Here is a 12,781-nt window from a genome sequence, read left to right as displayed (position 1 = left end):
CTTGAAAGGGCTCCCATGGGCCCAAGATGGGACAATTTGAGCATCAAAAATGATCTCTGCAACAGAGTGAAATATATCAAAAAAGCTACAACCTAAAAATGTATAGGGATTCTTGAAATAAGCCATTGGTCACCTTTGGAAGATGTTAAGAAACCAACTCAGTCTGAAAACTCCATCACGGGAAAGAAGGAAGCAAATAAAATATAAACCAGTAAACATACGCAGTTCCCACGATACGAAGATTTCGTGGCAGTTAAGATAACAACGTACATGGGAACACCGGGAACTGGGAAGGGCCACACAAAGGTACGGTTGTTTTTCTGCCGTTGCTCCCGCTAAGAAAATTACCCCCACTTTCACCAGCTAACGTATGTAATCTCTGCTGAGCATCACCAGGTGCCAAGTACTTTTTTCAACATCATCGTGTCCGTCACTGCTCACCACAACCCTACCAAGTGGGCACTAGTGTTTTTCGATACAGCCCTTTGGGTCACAACACCGGCTCCACCACTTAGCAGCTCGTTCTAGCTGTGTGGCTACCCCACATTACTTCATCTCTGTGCTTCGGCTCCCTCACCCACACGACGGAAAAGTAAGCGTCCGGACTTCTCAGCCCCATTCGTAACTCGATAAGTAAGTCCAGTGTATATCTGCTCAGGTGATAATTTGATTAACGCCTACTTTCCCTCTTAGGCTGTGTGCCCGGAGAGAGCAGAGGGCTCTATCTGCAGAACCTGGCCCAGGAACTCAATTGATATTTACTGAATAACTACATGAGTTTATAGTAGAATATGGGAGACCTGAATAACCTCCAGTTCAAACTTCAGCCAGTATCTCCAGAGTCACACAGCTGAAGATTTCCCCATAATTCCTCAACTATCAAGGGCCACATCATCTTAAGTACCCCTAAACTCTGGGGACCAGAAGCAGCCCAAGAACAACACCGCCTGAACGCCCTGGGGTTTTCAGTAACGAAGTTGCCAAACTTGGCAGCTACAGTTTAACGAGGGCAAGCTATCAGTGTTTTGTATTTTGGACACTTGCCCTTTTGAATTCAAGAAACCGACACAATCCCAGTCCCTCGTGTGTTTTGGGTTTCAGTACCAAATTATACAAGATGTGCACCAAACAGAGTGTAGGAAAAAAGAAACACCCTTGAGTACAGTATAAAATGTGACTCACGCAGGCAGAGGAGTTGGTTATTATTTCCTGAACGGTTGTTGTGATTGTGTGAGAGTCACTGTGCTAACAAGTGCTTTCCTTGAATCAGCTCCTTTGATTCTCCCAATAACCCTCCGACAGAGGTAGCAGCATTCCTGCAAATTGGAGTCCCTACACACAGCTTGCCCAAGGTTCCTCAGTTCAGAAATCACAAAACTGAGAACTGAATGCAAAAAGGTCAGAAACCAAAATCTACACAATCACCCAGTACACTATACTGCCAAAGGGTAAGGAAGCCCCACAAAAAAAGTTGAAAGACCAAAAACAAAGCCGATGGTCTTCATCGTGAGCCCTAAAATGCCAGCAACAAAAATGTGTCAGAGTCACAGAGGATTTTTTTGAGAAAAAACATCAAGGTATGAACTAAAGTCATTTGGTCCTCTCACAATAAACGTGCCACATTTACCACAACTCCAGTCTGAGTGGTTGCACACGCATGAGAACACGTGTTTGGGTAGCACGTACAAAATCCTCAGGTTTCCTATCTTACAGCTTAGGGAAGCAGTTCCCAAAGTGTTTCTGCACACCCCCAGAGGTCTCTGAAACCTTTGCAGGGCACCTGTGGGGTCAAAACTATTCCCATAACAAAACCAGTACTTCATTTGCCTTTTTCAGTGTTGGCACTGGCACCGATGGCACAAAAGCAATTGTGGGTGAAACCGTGGGGACTCAAGGCAGCCGTACCAGACCGTGCATAGTGCCAGTGTGTTCTTTACTACCATGCACTCGAACAAGGGGGGAAAAAATACTCGGTTTCACCTAAGAAGGTCCTTTGATGATGCAGTAAAAATGCAGAATTGTGTTAAATCTCAACCTTGCAGGACTGACAAAACGGGACGCACAGCCACAGCACCGCCGCGGCACACACAAGTGCAACGGCGTCAAGAAGGGCACCCTGCAGCTGCCTGGGCTGCTTTTTGGATGGAACGTCATTTCTACTTGACCTACAAACTGTGGTCACTCAGACTAGCGTATCTAGCACACTGTTCCTGAAAAATGAACAAAATGAGTCTGTCGCTTCAAGGAAAACAGCTGACAGTATTTGCTGCTGGTGACAAAATTCAAACTTTCAAGTGAGAACGAGGACTAGAAAGCTCCTCTGTGACACTGGGAAGTCAGCACCTTCCCGTATTTAAAGACTTTGCCTAGGCCAACATTTCGAAGACCTGAGTAACTCAAGAAACCAATATTTTCCAAATGACCAATGCATTATGTTACAAAATCATGCCTGGGTAAATATTCATTCCAAAATAAGTGGGGTCTCGGGGCACCTGGCTAGCTCAGTCAGTAGAACGTGTGACTCTCAATCTCAGGGTCGTGAGGTCAAGCCCCACGTTGGGTGTAGAGCCTACTTAAAAAAGAAAAAAAAAATGAGGTTTTAAGAGCACACCAAAAAACTGACCAATAGGATTTCAGATTCCATTTTGTAACTAACCTTTAAGAAACAACCACTTATTGGGTGTTGGTGCAGAGTCAAAGAAAAATATCCACAATTACCTAAAAAGGCTATTAAAACCTTCCTCTGTTACCCAACTAGGTATCTCCGTGAAGTCAGACTTTCTACACTTTCTCCAACTTACTGCAAACCAATGCTAAAGTAGTTAAGACAATCCAGCTGACGCACTTAAAAATGGTTAAACTGGTAAATTTTTAATGTGTATTTTAACAGTTTTTTTTTTTACGTCAGCAGTTTCTTATTAACCTGGACATTTCTTTTTTTTTTTTTTTTTTTTAATTTTTTTTAATGTTTATTTATTTTTGAGACAGAGACAGACCATGAACAGGGGAGGGGCAGATAGAGAGGGAGACACAGAATCTGAAGCAGGCTCTAGGCTCCAAGCTGTCAGCACAGAGCCTGACGTGGGGCTTGAACTCACGGACCGTGAGACCATGACCCGAGCCAAAGTCGGATGCTTAACAGACTGAGCCACCCAGGCGCCCCTAACCTAGACATTTCTTAATGGCAAAAATGTAAAACTACCACTCTTCTCACCAAATTTCTCTGACTTTGAAAATATAGTTAAATTGTTGGATCACTATAATGTATGTCCCAAAGTAAAAAAACATGGTACGTTAACTATACTGAAATTTAAAATAAAAATTTTTTAAAAGTTCTATTTTTGAACATGTAATTTTTTTTTTAAGTTTACTTATTTAGAGAGAGACAGAGTAGGACGAGAGTCACTATGCACTATGCTAACAAGTCCTTTCCTTGAATCGCTCAGGGGGCAGAGAGAGGACAAAGGGAGAATCCCAAGCAGGTTCCCCGCATTCAGTGCACAGAGCCCAACATGTGGCTCAAACTCGCGAAACCATGAGAACACAACGTAAACCACAATCAAGAGTCCAACACTTAACCGACTGAGCCACCCAGGAGACCTGAACTACAACTGGTTTTATAAAAATGTTATTTATATTAACATACGATGGGTATAATGGATTACTGTTTTGAATTAAGGGAAGGTTCTCTTACACATCTCAGTTTGTTTCAATTTCTAATATGATAAATATCAATAAGGCACATAAACAAGCCCTCTTTAGTTTCTCCAGTAATTTTTAGGGGTGTAGAGGGGTCCTGCAACCAAACGATGGGCTGACAGGCTCATAAGGTGGTTACAGCAGATCCTGCTCATCGCAGTCCCAGAACCCACCCCCCTAGCAAAGCTGCTCCTATCCCTCACTCCCTTTCAGGTTCTGCTACTGCCACTATCAGCACCAGTCTTTGGGGGACTGACCTTCCAGCCTATTCTAAGGACATAAGCTCTCTCCTTACCTCAGCAGAGCATGCGAGGCATTTTCTTACGAGCATAATACAGCAAATGTTGGAGAAAACAACAAAAACCTGATTTACAAGACCAACCGAGTTTTACAAAGTACAATTTCGCTAAAGCTGACCCAAGGTTGGCCACAGGTTGGCTTGGCTGGTACAGTCTACCAGGGCACGAATAAGACTGACGAATGTCATTGCCTTATCCAGCCTTCCTAGGGGAAGACCACCCTTGCCCTTGGCCCATTCCTCTGTCTGTGGTAGTCCCAGTGAATCTGGGAGGCACTCGGTTCCCTCACCTTCTGCATTAACATCTTAGCCTGGCCAGTCTAGAACTCACGTGGCAGTGCCCTTCCTTTTTGAAAAATTCCCACCTCCTTATAAAATTCCCTCCAAGGATGCTAGTTCCTGCTGGGGAAGAAAGGTCTTTAAGTGTCTCATACGCAAAGTACAAATGATGCCATGAGTCACATGGATGAGGAGCCTCTCAGTCTGGCTCTTTTCATGGTCAGCAGACTCTTATCACCACCAGGAGAGGGGACCTGTGGAATTCTAATGATTAATGATCACTGTCTTATAAAAATCCCAACAGAAATACTGATAGTGAACTCACCAACCAAAAGAGGAAAATTTAGGCACATGCACACATGATAGGAAATTCACTGTTTTCTTTCACTGCTGTAATTATTCTTCCACAGAAAAATACACAGGTGACCTTGACCAGTAGGTAGAAACACAATCATTATTTGAACCAGGCTGGCTAGTAGAGAACTCTGAAATTTCTTCACTTATGCTATTTGCTTGTTTTTAATTTTCCCCTTAGTTCATTCTATCTGAAAAGATTACCCTCCTTCCTTCTTCATTCCACCTACCATTCACCAAACCATATCCTTAACTTTCTTTGCCAAAGGCTAATTCTGTTCAAAAGCTGGTCCTCAGAATTAACAGCTGTGTGCTCTTTGCTGGAATGCACAAAATTTGGCCTGAAGGAGCCTGAATAAATTGTCACCGGGGGCTGCCTGAGCATCAACTCCACAGGTGTTGGTTGCCTCCAATCCTGGATGTCAAGCCAAATTTTCTGCCCCATCTTATCTCTGCCACTTGCTATCCAAGAGCCTAGGTTTCAACGCGCACAAGACAGCCCGCTCTAGGGTGCAGGTGAGCACAGGCTTTCTCGTGGACGTGACTTAAGAGTAGGCACTGAGCTGTCAGCTCCAGGCTAGCTCTACAAGTGGCAAGGGTGCGAGCTGAGGTGGGAACAAGCTGTCCAGGCCGTCAGGCAAAACAAGCAGTGCACCTGAGCAAGCAAACTGCACCTAAAACTGGCACCTGGCTCTCACATGCCAGTGGGCAGGGAGCTAGGGGCCCAGACTGCCAGTTTGGGCTAGCCGTGGGCAAAGGCTAAAAGCAGAGTGCCTCAGCGCCACCCCTCCCCCATCAATTTGAGGAATGGCCCCGGCAGGAGGCCAGACAAGAACTCTTCGAAGTGCTACCTATTAGCACTTGGGGAAGGTCTTGGTCACTGGCGCCAGTGGGGAATTATCTGCTCGAATGCTCATCAACAGATCTCTCCCCCAGCTGCTCCATGAGCCTCGAAAGTTGGCTTGGGAGGAAAGTCTTGTTTTATTTCTGCATCTAACCACGTGAAAGCTACCGGACACTCCCTTTGTAAAAACATGATCTCTCAATCTGGAGGACTGAGCGCCCCGTTTTATCTTCCTAATATTTAAGAAGGGAAAATCAGACATTGTAGACATCTTCTGACAGTTTCACCTTCTGTATTTGTGATTCTCTATGACAGGAAAAAACAGCAGTTCCAGAGAATCAATCCTCCTCATCCTTTTGGCTCGTGGCCCTCGGCAGAACAGAACAGCCAGCACCCCTTTGGGCCCAGTGGTTTGTCCCAGATGGTGTGAAAGGATGCATCTTCCTGTCACTTTGTACCACACTATTTCATCTTGTCTTTAATAATAACTGTCTCTCACTTTTTGGATCGTTTCCAAAATCCTATTCCTGTGCTGAAAATTCTTTCAACCTTCTCTCTCAGTGACTGGCCACCCTGTCTAAAAGTACACACACACACACACACACACACACACACACACACACCCCATATCCTCCTTTTCACTTTATGTGTTTTCCTTAAAACTTAACACGAAAGAAATGTTTTACTTATTTGCTTACTGTATGACTGCCCCGTTAGAACAGAAGCACCAGGAGGGCAGGAATTTTTGTCTGTTTTGTTCACTGCTGTATCCCCAGCACCTAGAACTGTGCCCAGCACAAAATAACTTATTTGTTGAATGAATGAACATGCCAGGGATTCCTGGCCTGTTTCATATTCTACAACTCAATTTTTCATTCTCCATTCATTCCACAGAAACTTCAAAGGTCTCACTCATTTCTGACTCCAAACAGTCTCCAGGTCAACTCCAGAAACCTGAAAGGCCACTTCCCATTCAAATAATCCAGACTCTCATCTCCTAAATTGTCTGTTTAAAATGTTCTACCAAGTTCATCCTATTACTGAACATATCTGTTCACCACCTCCATTGCCACTGTCACTACCTTGGTTAAGGCTACTATCCACCCTGCCTGGGACTTACTGAAACAATGCCCTAATCTCCCATCTCATACCTTCCAACCTATATTCCCTAGAACTGAAAGAGTAAGCTTTCTAAACTTGCAAATTAGATCACCTAAACCTCCTACCTAAAGCCTACCAGTGGCTCCCCTTGACCTACAGGATCGAATACACACTCCTTCCCATGTGACCCAAAGCCTTCCTTGTCCTAACGAACTACTGTACTTACAAATGCTCAACCCACCAAGAAACACAATCCTAAGCCTTTGCCCATGCCACTCCCACTCCACCGAATGTTCTTTTATCCACCTGGAGAGCCACCGCTCGGTCTCAAGCCCCACCTCAGTAGGTACACCTCCATATAGTGCACACTCTATATTTAGAACTGTAAGCTTCCTGAGGTCAGGAACTATCGTGACTCCATCTGTGCATCCACAGCATGGGACGTAAGAGCACGAAGAGTTTCAAGGAGTGGATATGCAGAAATAATCAAAGTCCACCCTTCCACAAACCCTTTCAGATAAATTACAGACCAGGAGCTACTTTTCACACTGCTAGTTTTGGAGTGCCCCATTCACCGATGTTCATTTCTACAGAATCCTCTACTGGGGATTTTTAACCCCATTATAAAAACAGGGGAGCAGAGGTAAAGGTTAATGCCCAACATTGTAGAGAAAATATCTGCCACAAACTACAAGACAGGCTAAAAGAAATTGTATTTGGGGTGCCTGGATGGCTCAGTCGGTTAAGCGTCTGACTTTGGCTCAGGTCATGATCTCTCGGCTCACGGTTTCGAGTCCCACCTCGGGCTCTGTGCTGACAGCTCAGAGCCTGGAGCCTGCTTCAAGTGTTGTGTCTCCCCCTCTCTCTGCTCCTCCCCCATTCATGCTCTCTGTCTCTCTCTGTCTCTCAAAAATAAAGTATAAATAAATAAATAAATAAATAAATAAGAAATTGTATTTTATTTATTTTATTTTGTTTAAAAATAAGAGGAGAGCGTGAACGTAGTCCCCCACTACCACAAATTATGCAGTCAAGTTTCCCACATTTGCGGAAATCGAAGGGGTCAGCACATCCGGAGTGCAATGGGTAACTCTCATCCTGGAAAAACCAACTTCATGATCATGGTATCTCCCCTGTCAGCTAAGTATAGAAATTTTAAATATATAACCTTAACCTCATATATAAAAAAGGTTTTCTACAAACCGTGCTATCTTCTCAATTTAGCACATTTGTACAATGACAGGAGAACACTACAACTTCAAAAACAGACAGGAAGTTGTGTAGACATCCTATATTACTGGAGTCCTGTCCACAAAGGTTTCCAAAATGAGCTGAATAAAACAAAAATCATGGTCTCAGGGAAACAGTTAGAGGAGGGAATACCATATGAAAATATCACTGTTTTAACTAAGCCTTCTACCTTTCCCTACCTCCCATCCAGGAGTAAAACTTTTCCCTATAGATGTACAGTGTACAGAAATTGAAAGAAAAAAATTAATTTACCAAATTTACACTATTTGAAGTTAAAAAAATTCAAGAAACCCATTCTACCATTTTTTGAGACCCTTGACTTATAAATTGAAAATAAAATTACCCATAAATTAACAAAAATGAGTACTGCCAAAAAGTCAAAGACTTGGCAGCCTCCAGACATACTTAATGATGACATCTGTTTTTATTTTTGATATTTAAGTAATAACACTGTTCAAACTACCACTTACAAAACTGCTATCGTTTTCATAATGTTGTACAGCACAACTCCATTCCCTGGAATCTGTCCCACAGCCCCAGAGGACAGAGCCTGCAACACTCAGACCCTAAAGATGTCCAAGCGTCGAGCAGGGATTACATCCACACCGCACTCCACCGGCATCTTTAGACTCTGAGAGCGGGAATCCCTCTCCTACAGGGAAAGACAACTGCCATGGCAGAATCTCTCAGGTAAACTGTGAAAAGTAGGGTCTAATCTCATCAGTGTAGGTAACATTGAGAGCTCTCTAGACAAGAGGGAATCATCAGGTGAAAATATTTCTCTAGTATACCGATAAATTCTTCAACTCCTACAAAATTAATAGAATAAAGAAAAGTCAGAAGGATAAAGCACTCTTGCCAGTTTACAAGGGAATGACATGGAGAACTCTAATCACAAGCAGAGAAAGAAAACCACCTACTGTCTCTGATTGACACTATTACTTCTCCCATCTCTGACTTGAGCTGTTACATCTCCCAAGGACTCTTTCCTGGAGCTTTTTACTGCGTGATCACGCAACGTGTGGGCATCACAACACAAGAAGCTTTACACATTTCGTCTTTTTAAAAAAATCAATGTTATTTTCTCCACATACTTCCAAAATACGGGTTCTCCACAGCCCAGAGATCTTAGTAAAACATAAAGACTGTTTAAAAAAGGGAGGTGGGGGCGCCTGGGTGGCTCAGTCGGCTAAGCGTCCGACTTCAGCTCAGGTCACGATCTCGTGGTCCATGAGTTTGAGCCCTGCGTCGGGCTCTGTGCTGACCGCTCAGAGCCTGGAGCCTGTTTCGGATTCTGTGTCTCCCTCTCTCTCTGACCCTCCCCCGTTCATGCTCTGTCTCTCTCTGTCTCAAAATAAATAAACGTTAAAAACAAAATTAAAAAAAAATTAAATTAAATTACATTAAATTAAATTAAAAAAAAGAAAGAAATAAAAAAGGGAGGTGGATGTGGGAGTTAGGTGTTTCGAATCCTCACTTTCGGTCCCACTTGCTTATAAATCACTTCCCAGGTGTAAACAAAATTTTTGTCCTATGTGAAGATAATAAAAATTAAAAAGCCCATTGAAAATAACAAGAATAGCAGTAAAAGCTTCAGACAGAGACAGGGACCAGGTACAAATCGGGAGGGGTTGGGGATGGCGGGGTTCTAAACACTGCTCTGGGCGTATTTGTAAAATGCTGTGGTCTATATGGTAAGACAAACACCATGATCAAAATGAAAGTTGAAGGGTGAAAATACATTTTTTAAAATGAGACTAAGGCAAAAGCAGTGTGCCCTTGGGGGGGGGGGGGGTATATAATTCTATCTAATTCTCAAGAGTCATGCAGGGCTAGGCCAACTTCCTTATTCCAGCCAAGTGAGGCCTCAAGGCGAGAAAGGTTTTATTCTTCACATCTTACACGTTTTGAAGGGACTGGGAGGCAATCAATGAACACAGACAATCTATTAAAGTACTTCCAAGTTCGGTCTGCTTTAGGGCTCCGAGAGCCTCTTACACTCATAGGACCTGCCCGCACAATTTCAGAAACAGTAACAGCTGACTGGCAGGATACCCATTTCCAAAGTTGTCCTCCCTCCTAAAGGTCTCATCTAGGTCAGCTCTGCCACAGTGTGAACAGATCTGTGATATCTGACTCACCAGAGGAAAAGTCTCACCAGCCCTGAGATGCCCCCACGGTGAGGTGTCCTGAGACAACTGATCTGCCTCCAGATACTGACACTAGAAAAAGATTGTTTGCTTTTTATTTTCCCCAACACAAACAGGACCGGGGAGGAAGAGGACAAGGGAAAGAAACGCACATACCTTTCAGCTGATCAGCAACAACGCTCTGGCCGAGCCGTTCAGTCACCCTCCCGTCTTCCATTTCGTACCGATCATCTAGGTATTTTGCAGTGGCCTCAGAAATGTGAACCTTGCCGGCAACTCCCAGCTGCTCCATGAGATTGGCCAAGTTCACATCATTGGACCACACATCGAATTTGAACCTCCTCATGCCCAAAATGCCACACAAGACGGTCCCCGTGTGAACCCCGACACGCATGTTCACCATCTCTTTCTTCTCCTGGCAGAACTGCTCGATGGCTCTGATCATGCCCAAGCCCATCTCAATGCAGCAGTAGGCATGGTCAGCCCGGGGCTCTGGACACCCTGCCACGCAATAGTAGCAGTCTCCCAGGGTGCTGATTTTCTCACACTTGGTCTCTTCACACAACCGGTCAAAGCGACCGAACAGATCGTTGAGGAGACCCACCAGGGCGTGAGCGGACTTATTGGCACTCATCTTGGTGAAGCCCACGATATCTGCAAATAAAATACTGACTTCATCGATCTGCTGCATTTTAAAAGGGCGGAACGCTATAGGGGCTTTCTGTATGGAAGACTTTTTCTTCCTGTTCTTGGGGCTGGAGGTGGCGTGCCTTTTGACAGAATTCTCGCTCTCCTCATCCCCCTGTTTCATCAAGTCATCAGCTATGATTCTTGGCATCACAGAATGAATCATCCTCTCTTTCAGGGCTTTTTCCACTTCCAGATCCTTTCCGTGCATAATTGACTGTCCCACCTTGAGAAAGGTGCTCCTGGATCTCACCTGGGACATGACGAAGAGGTGGATCCCAATGGCGTGAATGCAGACGTGGAGCAGGGCTCTGCTCAGCAGCTCCCAGTGTGGGGCCCCTGCTTCGGGTGGGGGAAAGCAGTCTTTGTCTCGGAAGTGATAGCCAAAGGTCTCAAAGAGAACAGAATAGGCCACTCCCAAACACAAGCTCAAGTACAAAGGTAAGTGCATGACGGTGTAGAGCAAAAAGAGCACTTCGATGCACATGGAAAAGCTCCCCACTTGAGACAAACAAGTGTCCGTGGGCTTGGTGGCGAGGGTGTGATTGGAGCTGTCAACACGTCCTGAGAGAGGCGTCAGAACCTGAAACTGGGCAGCCAGGGTCAGGGCAAACACCAGGAGGGTGAGAACCAGAGAGGTCCACACGTAATGCCGGGCATACACCTTGGTGAAGGTAAACAGAAAAAAGCCCCCACACACGACGAGGAAGCACAGAGCAGGGGCTACCATGACAATCAGGCGGGACCGCATGTGGACCCCAAAATAGATGCTCCACAGAAGGCAGGCGAAGCCGATGTAGAAGAGCGCATACCGGAAGCGGCGCCGGGTCTGCGGGAAGCAGCGCTCCATGCAAGCCTCCTCCAGGTTCACCGAGTCGAACTTGGGGTCCCACCACCGGCTGGAGGCCCTCTCGAACAGCTGGGGCAGCTTCTTCTGCCTGCGCAGGCGGCCTCCAGCGCCCACTCTCCGGGGGACGCCCGCCGAGTCCCCAGAGCTGCTACAGCTGGAGGAGATGCTGTACTTGCAGTGCTTGGGGTGGCTGTTGGAGGACAGCTGCTTGGGGTTGATTTTGACCCTCACGCTGTTGCTGTCTCCGCTGGAGTCACAGCTCACCTCCGTGCTGTGGTGCTGCAGCAGCTGCTGGTGGGGCGGGGAAGCCATGTTGCCGAGCGCTCAGGACCTTCCCGGCCGGGGTCACCGGTACCTGTCGGCGAGACGACCAGAGTTACACCGGCATTTATCCCTACACGGGCACACACTGCCCTGAAGGCCACGAGCTCTGCCAGCGTGCCCGGTGGTGGCCCCGGCGGTCTCCTCGGAGAGGCACCATAGGCTCACAAAAACTGCGGCTAACGTCTAACCGGGGCTCGCACCGTCCCGCCCCGAGGCTGCCCGCAACACTCGGGGAGGACCCGGCAGCGCCGGGCCGGCGGGGCGGCGGCGCCCCCCGAGCCCCCCGCGCCGCCCGCCCCGCGCACTCGCCTGCTCCGACCGCCGCGGCCCCGGACGCGAGTCCTGCCGAGCCCTCTCACGCCGCCGGCCGCTCTCGCCCGCGCCGCTCTCCCGCCGGCGGCGGCGGCGGCGGGCCCCTCATGCCGCGCGGCGCGGCGCCTCCCCTGCGTCAAAGGCCGGCGGCCCCGCGGGAGGCTGCGGGCCGGCTGCGAGCCCGCGGCGCTGCGGCCGTCCCCCGTCGGCGCGGCCCGTCTAGCGGGGCCTGCTCCCGGCCTCCGGGGCCGGCCCAGCGGGCGGGGATGCCCCGCGCCCCAGAGACGCCGGGCGCCGAGCGCAGGGCGCGGCGGGCGCGGGCCCCTCAGCCGGCCGCCCTGCGCGGCGCTGCGGCAGAGCCCGCTCCTGCGACGCCGAGCCGGGACGCCCGCCCGCCCACGCCCGGGGCGGCCTCCCGAACTAGCGACGCCGCCGCGGCCGCGGCCGCCGCCGTGCCCCGCGCTGCCGCTGCCTCATGTCGGAAGAGCCGCCACAGCCACAGCCGCCGCCGCCTCCGCCGCGGCCGCCACCATCTCCGGCCCTCTCCCCCTCCCCCTCCCGCTGTCACTGACAGACTCGCGCCCGCGCCGCCCCTCGCCCCGCCGCAGCGCGCACGCGCGGCCCTCGCACGC

General features: G+C 48.0%; 1 protein-coding gene and 1 non-coding gene across 2 annotated transcripts in view; both read right to left on the bottom strand.

The window, feature by feature from the left end:
* ADCY9 (adenylate cyclase 9) overlaps nucleotides 1–11,868 on the bottom strand; it is a 119,735-nt gene extending 107,867 nt beyond the window's left edge. Inside the window, exon 1 of the mRNA XM_060648307.3 lies at nucleotides 10,133–11,868. Coding sequence (XP_060504290.3) covers nucleotides 10,133–11,825 — 1,693 coding nt within the window. The 5' untranslated portion in view covers nucleotides 11,826–11,868. The remainder of the gene's footprint in view (nucleotides 1–10,132) is intronic.
* On the bottom strand, nucleotides 7,560–7,723 carry LOC132689807 (U1 spliceosomal RNA). The gene has a single exon (XR_009615159.1). It is a non-coding gene; the product is annotated as a U1 spliceosomal RNA (small nuclear RNA).
* Nucleotides 11,869–12,781: the final 913 nt, after the last annotated feature.

The sequence above is a fragment of the Panthera onca genome, chromosome E3 (genome assembly GCF_046562875.1).
Source record: "Panthera onca isolate mPanOnc1 chromosome E3, mPanOnc1 haplotype 2, whole genome shotgun sequence".
NCBI classification, from domain to species: domain Eukaryota; kingdom Metazoa; phylum Chordata; class Mammalia; order Carnivora; family Felidae; genus Panthera; species Panthera onca.
The sequence above is the reverse complement of the archived record's forward strand: the minus strand, read 5'-3'. Positions and strand labels throughout refer to the sequence as shown.